We start from the raw sequence: 17,585 nt of genomic DNA, 5'->3' as shown, positions 1-17,585 counted from the left end.
TTGGACATGGAGGATCAATAAACATGATAGTTAAAAGTTGCCCGAACATTAGAAAGGATAAGGGAATCACTTAAGGAAATCTTAACTAATCCTAGGATTGGGGGTGGGGGGAATAAAAAGGAGAGATGTTGAAAGTAGAAAAATTCAAAGTGTGATGACATAGAACAATGAAAAATGTTGAAGCCATTTGACTCTGAGGTCAGATGGTTTGAGCCTTATATTCTACAAATTTTATTTGTTCTAAATTAACTACTCAAAGGAAGCTACCATCAGTGACTTTCTAAGCATCAATCTTTTGAATTGATTTTCTGATATGTTATACAATCTTAAAGGGAATCTTGGCATTAAACTAAAGTTAAGAAACTAATGTGCCAATATCCTACTGCAGTGGTTCTCAAAAGTATGGTTGCTGGACCTGTATCAGTTGCTGAGGTTCCTGCTGACCCAGACTTGTAGTTTAACAAGTCTACCAGGTGATTGTCATGCAGGACAAAGCTTTAAAAAATGATTTCTCAGTCCATTTCTGCTCCTATTTGTGACCTAACCCTCATAAGCCTTACCAAAACTTGTGATTCTGTAATCTATTTGGTTGTACTGTTTTTGTGTAAAAGATGGGTTACTATGGAATGCCTTTTGCATACTACTGCAGGTACTAGTATGGATGGGTTTGCCCCTGAAATTTCACAGCAGGGTTTTTTAATAGGAATTTTACAGAACTTCTGAGGGCTAGCATCCTCAGCCAATAGATAATTTTTTTCCAAATAGCAAAGCATTTAAGCACAGTAAGTAATTGTACAAGATGTTTCAGGATGTTTTGAAAAGAATTAGCCAAAAAGTACCAGAAATAATTAGGAACCAAAACGTAAATAAGAATGGGTAATTTTCTGTATAGATTTCCTTTTTTTCATTTTCTATTTAATATCTTCAAGAAATCTTATATTTCTTTTCATTATTATGTAAAGCACATACTTTAAGCTGCTTTTTTGGCTTTTTAATCAGTTATAAACATGTTGCTAAATATACATTTAACAGATAATCCAATTATCTTTAGAACTTAAAATTCAGAATTTGATGGTGAAAATTCTGAAGACTGATAAGCACAGGTTTTAAGTGTTCAAGATGTTTGAGTGATAGTTAATATCTTTTAGGTACATCATTTCTTTCAAATACATACTGACAAATATTTGGGGCTGATTTACTTTCTGTACTATTTAATAAATATACTCTCAATTAAATACTACAATATAGACACTAACACAGTAACAATTAAATATCGTACATTTTAATAATTCTCTTTAAGTATCTTAAAATGCACTCAAACTGTCCATTGTTTTGACATCAGGTGTCTAAAACTATTTTTAACTCAGTAGTTAATTTTAGCCTTCATATATTTCCAGGTAAATTTAATCCATAAGTATGGGATTCATTTGCTTTAGATCTGAAAATGTCATTTTGGAAAAGTCGTTTGATGTTGAGGAAATCTTGTGAGACCTTTATTAAGCCTTTTAAATCCAGAAAGTTATATTTTGCCAGAAGGAGGAAAAAAAAAAAACCCTACACCTCAAAAATTTTTTACCTCTTAAATGAAAACTTTGAATATTGAAAAGTTTGTAAATTTGGCCAAATCTAGCCAATCATTCTTCTCACTGGCAAATTGCCTTTGAAATCAGAGTATCTAATTTGAAGAAAACAATCTGACTCCTAGGTGCTTTTTATTGATTTGCCTACAAACATCAATAGAAAGCAGGACTTTAGGACATTTTACTGAAACAGTTCACATTTGGTTTAGGGCAAATTAGGCCCTCTGTCCAACAAAAAATCTGGGAAGAGGAAGAAAGTGTCAGTATTTCCTTGCAATAGTGCTTTCTCTATATATGATATAATAGATGTGATATGAAACAGAAGTATCTTTCCAGGTGTCTGTATATCACTACTAAAGATTTCAACTGTGCCTAAGGGACAGGAGCTGAGCACCAACTGCTCTACTCTTCTTATTCCAATCATTTGTTTTGTTAATCTCTTAAAAAAGGTTTTTAATACCATATAAAACACTGAATAAAACAAATTATCATCTATGCAGATAACCACTTATGAAGTTATTCTAATTAAAACTTCATTCAGTAGTTGCATACTTTCTGTTTGACTTTTATTTTCCATCCTAATATCCCATTGAGGAAATGAGTGAAATCACTTTGAATAATGCTGTAACACATTTTCCAGGGATACTTTTCATTTGGGTCCCTATAATTTCTAACTTATTAAGCCATTTATTTGACATTAGAGGAATAATGTTATTATATTAATCCCATGAACAAAAATACTATTATTAACCCATTTTTTTCTAGTGACATGTATAAGCTTTTTACTCATTTAATTTTGTTTTTAATAGTAGTATCTTCTTAAATAAGCATTAACATATTGATATTATATATGATGTAAAACTGAAAAACACATTTAAATCTAAATAATTTATCTTGCTTCTAAAAATCAATGAAAAGTGAAGTTACATACCTGCTAAGAGATGGGGTTTTTAAAAAAAGTAAAATATTATAAGATACAACTATAAGTGGCCTGAGATATGAGTAGATAGAATTGATGACTAAGTGTATGGAAGTAACCTGATACACTACGCAGGTCAGACATTTAAAACTTAACATTTCAGGCCAGGCATAGTTGGGCACACGTGTAATCTCAGAAAGTCCAGAGTCTGAGGCAGAAGGATCACAAGTTCAAGGCCAGCCTCAACAACTTAGCAAGACCCTGCCTCAAAATAGAAAAAAAAAACAACTAAAGATCGGAGGTGAATTTTTAAAAATGACTGGTGATGCAGCTCAGTGATAAAGTACCCCTGGGTTCACTCCCCAGTACCCAAACAAAACAAAACAAAACAAACAAAAACATGACATTTCATTTGAGGGTAGAAGAATATTTGAAATGAAAATGTTACTTTTGCTTCTTCTGTGCCTTCAACAAATAGATTGAAAGAAGGAAGTTGAGGTATAAGACCATAGAACTTATCTACCTTCTAAGGAAAAAAGGAAGGAAGGAAGGAGGAAAGGAAGGAAAGAAGGAAGAAAGGGGAGGACGGGAGGGGGAAGGAAGGGAAAAGGAGGAAAGGAAAGAAAGAAAGCAATAAAGAATGCAGGATTCTCTGACAGGCTGAACCCCCCCCCCCCGCCCCAGTGGGAGAGGGAAGGAGAATGCAAGAAGAGTAATTGAAAATTACCTTAAGTCCTTCAGTTAGTGACCCAAAGGATAGAGTCACTAAACAACAAACCAGAAGGCAAGAATGAGGACAGCAGGAAAGAGGAGGAAAGTCAGCCTTTGTCCTTACTAAATTTAAATTTGTGACATGACCCATAGAAAAATACATCATAGAACCCTTTAAAACTGTAAACTAGAACAGAGATTGGAAACTGAAATAAAACAGTTGGTCAGAAAGCAAATCAGCAAAGAAACAGATCTTTCCACTTACAAAGACCAAAGAGCAAGTATTAATTGTGCTTAGTATGGAGTAAGCCTGGCCATTGACTGCTCATGGCCTGGCTGTGGAAGTTAATGCTGCGGTGCAGTTCCCCAGCTCAGGCTTGTTGTTGTTGTTAAATAGAATCCCCCTCCAGATTCCAAAGCCACAAAGCAACTGTTAGTGTTCAGTGACCTTCTGCACCAGCTGTCTTTGGGGCTTTGAAATTGATTTTCCTCTTCTCCGTCTCTGATAGTCTCTCTTCAAGTGTGCCTCTCTAGTTCATCACCAGAGTGAAAACAGTGGCACAAATAGCTGAGGAACTGGAGGCAGGCATCACGCAGGGCATCATTAGAAACATCAGAACAAAAATCAGCCGGCTCTGGTGTGCTCTGTGTTAAAAAGAAGCTGCTGCTGCTTTATTGCTGAATACAATGGGGAATATTCTCACCGGATTCACTTTTTTCATTTCCAAATATGGTCTGAGGAGTAAAGAAAATTTCTGCCTTTATTCTCCAAACCTCATGCGGATGCCAGGTCAAAAACCATATGTTTTTGATAGTAATTTTTGCAGAATGTTTTATATGTGAGAAGCATACTCCCAAAGCTGTGTGACCTGGCAAAGAGTCATAGGATGAGGAGAGACTAATGACACACAGAAATAGGTGACTTATAATAGAGAATTAGGTGACAAAATAATTTTCTCATGGGGATAGTCATTATATATGCTTCTTATAGCTGAATTTCAATAATTCATTTGTTTTTTCACTTATTAAATATTTGTAGGGTTCTAAATATAAAGGAATCATTATGTTGGATCTTGAAACAGGTAAAAAGGATACCTGGGCTTAAAGACATTTATTAATCACAGAATACACTTCATCAATGTTTTTATTTTATATATTTCAGTGGAAAGGACATGTTGGCCTTTGGAAAGATGGTGTCCTGTCTAGAAACCCTGTAACTCACACAGTTCTACCAAATCTGAAACCACACATTCTCTGACATAGAAAATAAGTTGTCATAGCCCTTTCCTACTACGCCCAAGATCTTTTTTACATTGGTACATATTGTACCATATCTATTTTGAGGTCCATTTTTACCTGAAGGAATCAGTCCTTACTCTTTGAGTAAATGACACCATTTATAAGTGGTTTAAAAATATACCAATGTAAACAATCTTGACCAATACTTTCATTACTTACATATTAGAAAGCCATCTCAAAATATTAAAGGCTAGTAATTTTAAAATATAAAGCACTGGTAATTTGGCTTTTCTTTCAATGTTTTATAATATTTCTGTGTTTATTATGTCCTATATTTCCCAGGCCTTTATCTGATGCTTTCCTGATATGGTGGTCACTGAGACAAAGAAGGAGGAAATGTATGTCTGAGATTTATAGTAGTGGCAAAAAATATAATTACGTCCTGTTTTTTCTTGCAGCAACAAAAGTAAATTTATATATTAAATAAATTGGAGGTTTTTTCAAGTAAAGAGCTTTTCATTTCCCCTAATATTTATGAATAATATATTTTTGTATATCATATCTTTTTTTGGTTGTTTGTTTGATTTTGGTGCTGGGGATTGAACCCAGGGCCTAGACTCATGCTAAGCACAGGCTCTTCCACTGATCCACACCCACAGCTCCTACATCTCTGTTTTCAATATCTCAAAGTTGCATTTTCTTTTAAGAAAAATAACAAATTGATAATTTTGAGCCTGCTGTTTGAAGGAGTTCCTTGCCAGGATCACCAGTCACGGTGGGTATGGAAATTGAAATTAATACCTAATTTAAAGATAGCAACTATCAAATTCATATCCTGCACATAGTGGACATTCTTATTTTAGTGTTGAGGCTACAATCATAAACTTTTGGGCTCCATAGGCTCAAGTTCAAATCCCATCTCTCATTAAGAATTACTTAAATGACTTTAAATAAAGCTATAACATATTTTCCAGGAATGCTTCTCATTTTGGGTTCCCATAACTTCTAGTTTATTTTCATTTTGCATATTTTATGATTTTATTTATTTATAGCTATGACTTCTTTTTAAAAATTTTTTAGTTGTAGTTAGACACAATACCTTTATTTTATTTATATGTGGTTCTGGGGATTGAACCCAGTGCCTCACATGTGCTAGGCAAGCGCTCCACAACTTGAGCTACAACCCCAGACCCCAGTTATGGCTTCTTGACCAACATATTTAATTTCTCTGAAAGTCATTTTCTTCATTAATAATATAATGACCACCATTTTATATATATATATATGGCAACTAATGTATGCTAGGAACTTTTTTAGTCCTGGGAATAGAGAGGTGAAACTTGTATTCTAGTGGAGAAGACAAACATTATACTTGTGTAGTGGGCATATCACTCTTAGTCCATCAACTTAAGCAGGCTAGAATTACAATTTTAGTTTTCTATACTTATGTTTATGTTTTCTCTTAAGCCCTAATTCCTAGAAACTTTCCTTTAGCCATTTTAGGTCCCTCCCTCCCCTATTCCATCCCTTCCATGATGCTCTGAGCACAGCAGGAAGCATCTGGTGCTTGGGTCTTCTCCACCAAGACACTGAGTTTTCACACTGTCAGTCCCTTCATTTTCAATCCATGAACTATTGTGAGCTAGCCTGCATTCCTGTCTGTGAAGTTCCTTCTGGTGCTACTCTGGAAACCACGGAAGTAATATGGTTCATTACAAGTCATGCAGAGGTGCAGGAATCTTGGTGAGGCCCTCAAAACTATATCACCTACACATGCATGCCTCAGTTTCTCTCTGGGGACCTGTTATCTCCTCACTTTTCTTTCTTTTTCTTTTCTTCTTCTTCTTTATTTTTGAATGATACAATGTGTTCCTTTACACAGTATCTTTATTTTCTTTATTTTTTATGTGGTGCTGAGGACCGAACTCAGTGCTCACACATGCTAGGCAAGTGTTCTACCACTGAGCTACAACCCCAGCCCATCTCCTCACTTTTATAACTGAGATTTAAGGCACTCTTAGCTTCTCCTCGTGCACCTTAGAAGAATCAAATCTCTACTTCACCAGGACTCAACCAGTGAAGCCAGGAGAAGAGCCTTTGTCCTGGAACACAATGAATCCCTCTGCTCACAGCCATTGCCTTTGGTTTCTTTTTCCTAGTCTTTAATAAAATGGGCTATTTTTCTAGTCTAAGGAGACTCTATTTTCTAAATTCTGGGTTTTTTTTCCAGACATTTGGGGTATATCTCATATCTTTTCTAGTTCTGCTTTACCCCAAATGTCCATATGGTACCAAAACTAGAGCAAGGGTATCTGTCTTGGTCAGAGACATATATACCTGATGCTACTCAGTATTGCTTGTTTCTATATACATGGCTTCATTGGGTAGCTTTCTGGGTTCATTTTCTATCTCCCCCACCCAAACATGGCATGGAAGTAGTATAAAGAGCCTTAGACTCCTATGGAGTCTTGCTACCTTTTCTGGATGCTGCCCATCAATCAGACTGCAGGCCTCTCTCCCCGGGCTCTGTTGAACCCTCCCTCTGCTCTCGTTGTTCTTCTGCCTTCTTGTTGCCTGAAGATATTCTCTTCATCTAGAGGGAAAACTCTTTTTTTTGCTCACACTGTTTTTCTCCCAGACATTCTAGTTATACTCCAGTTCACTCCATTTCACCCAATAGTCTGGGCTTTAGAAAACCAATAGAGACTTGGACTATTTCTACTTTTCATTTTATTTCATCTCTTTCAGAGTCAATGAAATAAAACACTTGCTGGAATTGAGAAGGGTGAAGCACAGTAAACATAGGCAGAGGGAAAATATTTCAGGTGGCAAAAAACACACTAAAGTGTACTTCAAAGATTTAACCTACCACACAGGTAGATAAATAACAAGATAATAATTATAGTAGGTACTTTGAAGAAAATACACATGGTGATATGTTGGAGAATAAAGAGGACAAAGCATTGGATTAGGTGGTAGGTAGTTAGAGCTGGGACTTGGAGGATAAAGGATGGCAATACTAACAAGTCATTTTGTCCTTCACAACACTTTGGTGGCTTTTTAATGAAATAATAAGCAGAGCATGGCCCTTAGTAAGTGCATGGAAATGGCAATTATTGTTATTATCATTGGTGAAGGGACAGAATGGACAGCTAGTTGATGTCATTAGTGATGCCATCATCCAAAATAAAGATGATGCCAAAGCCCACACCTGCAGGCTGAGTTAGCCAGTTGTTCCACAATCATGGGAAATATCAGTCCTTTCCTACCATTGGCAAAGGTGGTTTATTCAGCATCCTCTTGTGTTTGCAAGGACTTCTTACAGTGAAGTAATTTCCAAGAGGATGACCACAGGATCTCTGTCCAATGACGGGCATCTGTCCTGTCTTCTCCAAGATAAATTTTTATGCATCCTTTGTGCTGTTTGTATGTGTGTTGTTGTTATTGCTGTTGTTTTTATAAATCCTCTCCAGTGTCATTGAAGGAATAGTTGTGACTTTTGGCTGCTGATCTTCTTGCTTACTCTTCTTGTGTAATCCTAAAAAAGGGAGAATTTAAATCCGGGGGCCATCTGTAGCTCACAGGCCATATCCAGTCCTGTGCCTATTTTTGTACTGCTTATGGGCCAAGAATTTTTTGAACATCTTTAAATAATTGACAACATGCAGAGAAAAAGAAGAATATTTCATGACATAGTAAAATTCTATAAAATTAAATTTTCGGTGCCCATAAATATAGTTTTATTAAAACAAAGCCACGTTCAATCATTTATGCATCATCTGCAGCTACAGAGTTTAGCGATGTGGCCAGAACAGCCCAAAATGTTTACTCTTGGTCCTTTACAAAAGAAGTTTGCTGATGCCTGATAAATTATCAGGTTACTTCTCCGTTTGATAACAGCCTATCTTCTTTTCCACAGTAATGTCAAGTGTATGAGAATACCAGTATCAAAATTGTAAACCTGGGAATTCATTTCGTACATACTGGTTTTTATGATGTTACATTTTGAACTGAGATTTAAAGTCTTCATATTATAATATTTGGTCTTTTGGAATATAGATTCTAGTATGTTAATTTGAGCAGAATAACATGGTTACATTTGACATAAGCTAAAAATAAAAGAAAATTAGCTAATAGCTAATGTTTATTGAGCACATACAGTGTGGTGGGTATTAGTATTATACTGTCCATGTGTGACCTCATTTAATGCTGAGGAAAAGTCTGTAAAATCAGTGCTATTATCATGCCCACTTCACAGATGATAAAATCAACACATGGGAAATTCAAGTAACTTATCAAATATCATCCAGCTAATTATAAGTGAAATCTGGGATTAAATAGTCTGGTTCCAGACATTATTACACTCTCAGCCATGCTGAATGTGAATATGGCAGGAAGTCTTAACAATGCTGCTTCCAATATACTATTTAATTCAGACTCTAAACTATTAGTTTTCTAGGGTAGTTTATTGTAGGAAATTGGATTCACAATACAGTCATGAGTATAATTGTAGAAGCTGTAATTTATCAATAGCATCTTTTCTAATTTTGTGGTTGACATAGCTGTTTTAGGTGCATTAACTGGTTTACAACCTGTAAAATAAAGAACTCATTAGCTCCATTTTACAGATGGAAAAACAATTGAGTCTTCCTATGACCACAAGAACTTAAAACCCATATCTTCTGATTTCTAATGTAGAATACATTCTACCATGCCTATATTAGGCAAATGATCATGACTTTCACCTGGTCTGTATACTAACTACACTAGTAGTCATTTAATAGTTTCCTGGAGACTGACAAATTCTGTTACTTAAATACCTGTTTAGCTTTTCCTCTAAGTGATAATATAAATGAAATCATAAGTTTGGTTTCTTTTTTATTCATCAGATACTTATGTAGGACTTAATATAGTCTAAATACTTTATAGTTCTTTACAATAATCATTAACTAAGCCTCAGAACAACTCTGTGAGGTGGATACAATTACTATCTTATTTAGCAGATTATGAAACCAAATCAGAGGTAAAGAATTTGTCCAAAGACAGATAACCAGTAAGTAGTAAAGCATAGTTTCAATTTGGTGATGTGGATTCCCAGTTCTAATACACAGTAAAATAAGTACATCAGTATTAAAATAAAATATTTTTAGCTATGTACCCTGTTTAAAGAATCTTTATTCTGTCTTTCCTTTTTTTTTTTTTTTCATGGTGCTAGGGATTGAACGTAGGGCCTCATGCATGCTAGGCAAATGCTGTATCATTGAGCCACATTAGGAAATTTGTCTACATGTGATTGAAAACCTTCTTCATATTTGTAGGTTTGGTTTTACAAAGTACTCTGTGATTCCCAGCCCTTAGCAGATTTACTTCCTGGTTACATTTGACATAAGCTAAAAATAAAATAGCTGACATCCCTTGAGAACTGACCAGCTAGCTGCCCATGGCCAAGCTTGATAGAACTCATTAGTAAGGTGCAGCCTGGGAGGAATGTTTGTATGGACTTCCAGGAAATAAATTGGGGAGGAGCAACAGCACAGTCATGCGCACCTGTGTTTACATGAATAGTATTCTCATCTAATAGTTAAGTACATTTATAGCTATAACATAACAACACTGGTTTTCTTATGGGAATTATGAAGATGCTCTGAAGGTAGTCATCAAAAGAAATTCCCAAATGCCTGTGTTCAGGAAACGATGTGAGTAGAATAACTTTGTAATCTCCCAAAATATCTACTTGAAGGGACAGTAATCATTTGTATGCAAAACCCTGTGTATACATTAAAAATCAGGCTCCTTCATTATTGTCATTTTTATGAGTTGGGGTTTTTTGGTTAAAACATTTCCTTAATTTTTATTTTTTAAATTATATGAGGCAAACAGTAAAAAGAGAAAATGTGTGTGTGCAGAAGACAGGAGAACTAGTGCCTTGCTGTGTCTGCATCTTGTATCTTAACGTATTTGTGTCTCCTGATGATATTCTCCTTTTCCACAGGCATTTCCTATTCAAAACAGGAACAGGGACAACGCCACTGTTCAGTACTGCAACCCCAGGATACACAATGGCATCTGGCTCTGTTTATTCACCGCCTACTCGGCCATTACCTCGAAACACCTTATCAAGAAGTGCTTTTAAATTCAAGAAGTCTTCAAAGTACTGTAGCTGGAAATGTACTGCCCTGTGTGCTGTAGGGGTCTCAGTGCTCCTGGCAATACTCCTGTCATATTTTATAGGTAAGAGCAAGCTTTGAGAATTATTTTGTCTATAAATCAGGGCTTTAAACTGTTGTGTCATTTTTTTTAATCAAGAATCATATTATGAGGTTATATAATCACTTTGTGGTTTAGCAAATTTTCAGCAGAGACAGGTAAATAGAAAAGTTGGTTTCATAGGTGATTCATTTCCATAAAGAGCAAGGTCTATTCTTGGACAAAAAACTATGGGGTACATATGTTATTGGCTTATTCCCCGTGAAGCATGGATAGGCCTGTGACATTTCTTGCCCACAAAATAATTCATGCACTCACAGGAATGAACACTGTGCAGGAATCTCCTTCCATCTGTGCTCAATAGGGAGCTCTCCACTACTTGTGATATTACACATCTTTCAGCTAACTCTGCTATCTAAATGTAAAATTCATCACTCAGGACCATCATCTTGCACTCAGGAAAACTCTCCAGAGAACTGGGCATCTATAAAACAATGAATGGATTATATACTCACTCATATATGTGGATTTTTTCATCTTTCTGGATGTAGTATTATCATGTTTTTCATTTAGTAACCCAAATGACTGATACAAGTTGTAAATATTCCTTACATTTAACTATTTCATCATCCGTTGCAGCACTTAAATACTAGAAATTGTATTTTTAAATTTCAGAAATCACCACATCATATTTTTTATCTGTTTCTGAATATAGGCAAAGGTCTGCTACATTGAAATGCTAATGTTGTCCAATGAGATAAATCTCTGGCTGTGTTGTATGGTTTATCCACCAAGAACAACAGCTGGTGATGCATCCTCAAGTTTATAAAGAATAAGAGTCTCAAGGAGCTGTATAGAGAATAACATGATGCTTTTCCAGTGAACCAGTGTCTACCAATAGCTACAATACTCCTTAGCTCTAAATTAGATACCTTGAAAAGTGAGATAACCATTTAAGTCACTATGCTTAATGGAAAAACAGAATTGTAGAGCATGAAGGAACTTCAGAGATAATTGCATCAGGGGTGGCAGCTCTGTGACATGTTATGTACTATTATTGCCAATTCTTTGACCATGGAAGACATCACTAATAATTCAGAGCACTCTTTCCTACGGAACCTGGAGACATCCTCATTATCTTCATCAGAGTGCTTCATTCAGCATCTCAAACAGCCTCTAACCCATCAATCAGAGATGAGAGAAAGATAAAACCTTTGTCATTTTTTAATCTAAGTTAACCTCCTTCTAGTAAAATGGTCAAATCAGACAGAAAAGGGGTTGACACTCACCCAAGATCAAACCCTAGTGAAACAATACTATGCTACTTCACAACATAAATATGGAAATTCACGGCAACAAACAAATCACGGCAACAAACAAACATTCAGAGGTGAACTTCTAGTTTTCAATTAGAAAATATGAAAGCCATTAAGAGAAACTCCTCTAGTTAGCTATATAAATTATTTGTATCTGTCAGAAATATGATCTACTAAAGAACTGTAAATTATTCTGAAATGTATGTGTTATATACTACCCATGTGTGTTTATAGGGGATTTCTTTTTTTTATTTTTTTTTAATTTTTAACATGAATCATGACAGACAGATAAATACTGTTGGGCCTGTGTTCCTGTCAGGTTGACTGACCCAGCATTTTTTCTGATAAGAAAGTATCTGCATTTGTAGTTGTTAAATATTTTGAATAGCAATTCAATAACATTTAATTTTATTTTTGTGGTGTGACTATCAGAAAAGTAGCATTTTAAAGTGAGACTTTTGTTCCTGTTACTTGTGAGACTTGTATGCTTTTCAAGGATCCATTAGTGAATATAACTATTATTCTTCTAAGTAAAAATTCAACATTTTCCTTTTCTCTTTTTCTTTTAAAAATTTTTTTAAAGATGGACACAATATCTTCATTTATTCTTTTATTTTTTATGTGGCTCTGAGGATCGAACCCAGTATCACACAAGGGCAAGGCAAAGCGCTCTACTGCTGAGCTATAACCCCAGCCCCTCCTTTTCTTTTTTCAAATTGTCTGATTCTGCTGTTTAGTAGCCAGCATTCTACTATATTCCTACTAGTACCATTATCATGAACTTTTCCTTTTATTTTTCCCTACATGGAAACATGCAAATTATATAGTGAAAATACTCATGTCCTCTTTTCAGTTCAATAGTTAGTTATTGAACATTTGTTTTGATCTAATTATTGTGCTAGGAAGGAAGGAGATGCAATCCCAGTGTTAGCAGAAAAAAATAATTATCAGAAAATTATCTCATAATTTTAATGCTTTAACTAACCACAAGTATAGAATTTTCATTGGCTTTCTTGTATTTAAATGATTAACATACTAGCACAGTGATTCTTTTTTAAAATCGGGTAAAGAATTTTAAAGAATTTCATCATCAGTTATATGTTACACACACACACACACACACACTGGGGATGGAACCCAGGGCCTCACATGTACTATGCAAGAACTCTTCTACTGAACTACATCCTGAGCCCTGCTAAATCTTTTTTGATTAAAGATGTTGCCTTTACCCTTGGAAAAAAAAAAAAGAATAGAATGCTTCCCTCAGGGAAGGTTATCCATGTCTATTAAGTGTACATATAAAGCAAAGAGGGAGAAAAGGGACACTTGCCCATCCAGCCAGATTGTCTGATAAATCCCAGGATCAATGGGGAGACCAATGTCATCATCAGATTGACTTCACCACCTTTAACAGAGATGCAGCCATCCTGAACCTTTTTTTTTCCATTCCCTCAGATGCCCCCTTCTCCTGCACAGAATTTTTTTTCACTAACCAGTACCCCCAAATCCCATGACTATTTCTTTTATTCATATAACTATATATGTTTTGTGCATGCATGTGTGCTAATTTTATCAAATATTTATCAGTATAAATTCTTTGAAAGAAATTTGTTATGCCAAAATTTAGGCAAGTTTTAAATTTTACAAACCACGGCAAGGATATTATCAGTTTACATAATCTCCTATACTAGTAGTGGTTATAGTCCTTATTATATATTTTATTACCAATATTTTTCATCTTTGCTAATCTCTTCAGGTGAAATGTTGCATTGTTGTTTTAGTTTATCACTAGTAGTGTTGAATATCTTTTATTTATTGGCCATTTATATTTCTTTTTGTGTGTGAATAGCTTAGTTGCCTCTATTTTACTGTTGGAGTTTTCCTATATATATATATATATATATATATATATATTTGTGTGTGTGTGTGTGTGTGTGTGTACCAGGGATTGAACCCTGGGTGCTTGGCCACTGAACCACATTCCCAGCCATTTTTTAAATATATTTTATTTTGAGACAGGGTCTCACTAAGTTGCTCAGGGTCTCACTAAATTGTTGAGGCTGGCTTTGAACTTTCAATCCTCCTGCCTCAGCCTCCCAAGCCCCTGGGAGTACAGGTGTGCACCACTGTGCCCAGACTATATTATTTTTGATTTGCAAAAGTATTTATTTATTAAGCATATAAATCCTTTGTCATATACATTATGTTTTTCTAAGTTATTATTAACAGTGGTCACAGTCATTTTTCCCTCTTCCATACATAATTTTTTTAAAAGCCAGATTTCTCTTTTTTTCTTTACAATTTGTGTCTTTCATACCATACCTATAAAGTCCTTATTTAGTCTACATCATTTTAAATACACGTAAATCTTATTCTAGTACCTCCATGGTTTTTTGATAACATTTTGTTTTTAGTACTGGGGTGGAGCCCAAGGCCTCACACATACATAAGGATATTAATCCCCAGCTTCTCGATAGACTTTTTAAGTTAACATTTTTCCTGGGTACTCTGATAGACATTAGAAGTCCAAATTAGCTCTTCATTCTAGAAGCTGATAGTCAGGGATAAAAACATACTTGCAAACACACTTTGAATAGTACATGATTTCATAGCAACTTGATAAGCAAAAGAAAAAAAGTACAAAAATATCTACCTTTGGCTGAAAATGTAGGGGAAGCCTTGATCCAGTAGCTGATGCTTGAACTGAAGCATAAAAGTCAAAGAGGGCATTGGCCTGATGCTGGAAGAGCTATGACAGATCCATAAGGAGAGGTTGTCTGAGGAACAGTAAAGGAGAAATGTGAACTATCCACAAAGGTGCTTATGAAGTGCTCAGCACCAAGTTTGAAGCTGTGTGTGAATTACCTCATCTTGTTTTCACAACCTAATGAGTTATCTCTGTTTAACAAATGGTGAATCCATTGCCTAGAGAGACACTGTGCCTAAACTCACACAGCAATAATGAAGGAACCAGAACTAGAAACGTATATAGTACCACATTGTACAAGAACTGCCTCCAAGAGATTTTTGAAGAATTGAAAACAGTAAAGAAATTGGTGAAATTTAAGCACTAAAGTGAGAAAGAATCACATTTATGTTTTTTAAGATTGCTCTAGTGGCACTCGAAAGCATGTAATTTGGTGAAAGAAGTTCAGACTTGTGCTTTTCACACTTTAATGTACCTGGAACAACCTGGCAATCTTGTTAGGATGCATATTCTGATTCAGCAGATCTGAAGAGAGAACTGAGATTCTTTATTCCAAAAGTTCCCCAGATAACACTCTTGTGGGCCTTAGAACACACTTTGAATAGTAAGGGTCTCAGCTAGTGCCAAGATATTCTGTCTGATGATACAAATGGTGTTTCCACACTATTTCATTAGCCACTAGACATACGTGGCTACTAAGCACCTGAAATTTGGCTTGTGAATTTGAGGAACTAAAGTTTGTGTTTAATTTTTAGTTAATATAAGCTCAGATATCCACCTGTGCATTGGGGCTATTCTTTGCACTATACATTCTAGACAAACTCTTAGAAAGCCAGGTTTAAGTGTGAGGTCATGAGGCTCTGTTGGGATAAAGGAATAAGATGAATTGAGAAACCTTAGCTGATACATAATAGGACAGATATGTTGTAATTTTGCATATCCCAATTTTAAAAAGCAAATGTACATACGGCATACTTCTTTTCAGCAGATACATTATGATTTTCTTTAGACTGCTAAGCTAAAAATTAAAATCCTGCTTTAATGTATTAACCCTTAAGTTGGTATGCCTTTGCACAATGAAAATTCCACTGATTCCTAACCATAAATGTTATGTTCAATGATAATGATACAGACCAAAAAAAACAAAACCAAAACAAAACCAAAAAACTGTCCCACTTTTCTGGCCCCTAATATATTCTTTCTTCTTTTTTTTCTACTCTAAAATTAGAAAATGTAAAAAAGCAATCAGCAATAACCAACAGTTTTTCAAAAAAAAAAATAAATAAACTGTTGCCTGCCTTTATTTCTGCTTCCATTCACAGTTATGCTGAGTTGGGGGGAGGTCTTGATCACAGTGCTTTCCTCACAGAGACTCCCCCCCCACCAGGTGGAAGATAACCTAAAATTTTACTAGAAAAAATGTGCAGAAATCATATCACAAAACATAAAGCATTATTAAATACAAATCAAAATAAATATCTGAATTATACCAGTTAAAACTGTGACAAATCACTCAAGGCAAACTTCCAAGAACACCATTATGGATATTTTACTTAATGAACAATTTTCATAAACTGCTAGGCAGTCTCTGAAAATTAAAAGTATTTCCTCTTGCATAAGAAAATATCAAGGATATTTGTGCATGTTTTTTAAATTTAAAGAACACTAAAGAAAACAAAAATCTGATCAGAATATATTATGCTAGCGGAGTGCTCAGTTTTTTGCACTTTTGACTGTTTTTTTCACCCAATACTTCAATTTACTGTAGAGTTTATTTTAGTGCAGTTTTATTAAGATAAAATTTACATACCTTATATGTTCCTTCATTTAAAGTGTACAATTCAGTGGTGGTTAGTATATTCACAGAGTTTTGCAAATATTGCAGTCAATTTTAGAATATTTCCATCACCTCCCAAAAAAGCAATCCTGTATTTTTTGTTATCTCCCATTCTAACACTCTAGTGGCTTTCCCCTCTCCTACAAAAATCTGAATTTTTTTTAAGGAAACGGTTTGTTAAGTTACTTCCCAATAACTAGAAATAACTCAACATTGTTTTTCTTGTGGCCTCCTGATACATGCTGCTAACCAAAGAACTACTCAGATTTTCAATATTCCTTTTCATTTAAAAGATATATATGTAGTTATTTATTTTTTTGAACAGCTGCTACCAACTGATTCCTAAAATAGATGTTGTCATATGTCTGCTAAAAATGCTGTTTAACAACATAAGCACTCCCTAGATCTATCAAAACATAACCTGTAGAATCCAGGTTCATTGCAGTTATGATTCCTTAGCTGTTATCTGTGCTACTTCTGTGTCTATTTGCATTTTATGAACATTTTTACCTCTCTGTGTACCTTGAAATTGATTATGGTACTAGCTGTATATATGCAACTCAGGGTCAGAAGGAAAAATATGCCAGCCCTTTATGTTTCATGAAAAATCAACCATTTAAATATATATGGCAAAATAAAACATATTGTGACATTCTTTTTTTCTTTTTGGACATGTCTTTGTGATAAAAGTGCTGTTGTATCAGGTTATAGAACACAGCCAAGCAATGAATTACATACCATTTTTCACTATAGCTTCTTCCCTTAACTCTTAGGTGCATTACATTAGAAAATGGATTTTATCTGAGATGGAATGGTAGCATTTTAATACTAACGTGGTTTCATCACATTGTAGGAAAATATGTTACTTATATTTCAGAGGATGGGAAATTATAAACCTAATGATACATGGAAATATTGATACATGGATTCCTAAAATTTTGGAATCCATGTATAAATATTTTATGTTTGTGTATGTGAATTTAAGGCTATATTTAAATCTGATTAAATGGTGAATGAAGGTTTAGAATCAAACAGCTTACCTCTAGAAGAGGAGGAAAATAATAATTTG

At 34.8% G+C, this 17,585-nt stretch overlaps 1 protein-coding gene across 2 annotated transcripts in view; it reads left to right on the top strand.

Moving 5' to 3' along the window:
- Tenm3 (teneurin transmembrane protein 3) overlaps positions 1-17,585 on the top strand; it is a 439,811-nt gene that overhangs the window by 263,436 nt on the left and 158,790 nt on the right. For both annotated transcript variants that reach the window (XM_026400587.2, XM_026400586.2), the window contains exon 4: positions 10,442-10,680. In XM_026400587.2, the coding sequence (XP_026256372.1) occupies positions 10,442-10,680 (239 nt within the window). The remainder of the gene's footprint in view (positions 1-10,441; positions 10,681-17,585) is intronic.

This window comes from Urocitellus parryii, chromosome 14, assembly GCF_045843805.1.
Source record: "Urocitellus parryii isolate mUroPar1 chromosome 14, mUroPar1.hap1, whole genome shotgun sequence".
Taxonomy (NCBI): Eukaryota; Metazoa; Chordata; class Mammalia; order Rodentia; family Sciuridae; genus Urocitellus; species Urocitellus parryii.
The sequence above is the reverse complement of the archived record's forward strand: the minus strand, read 5'-3'. Positions and strand labels throughout refer to the sequence as shown.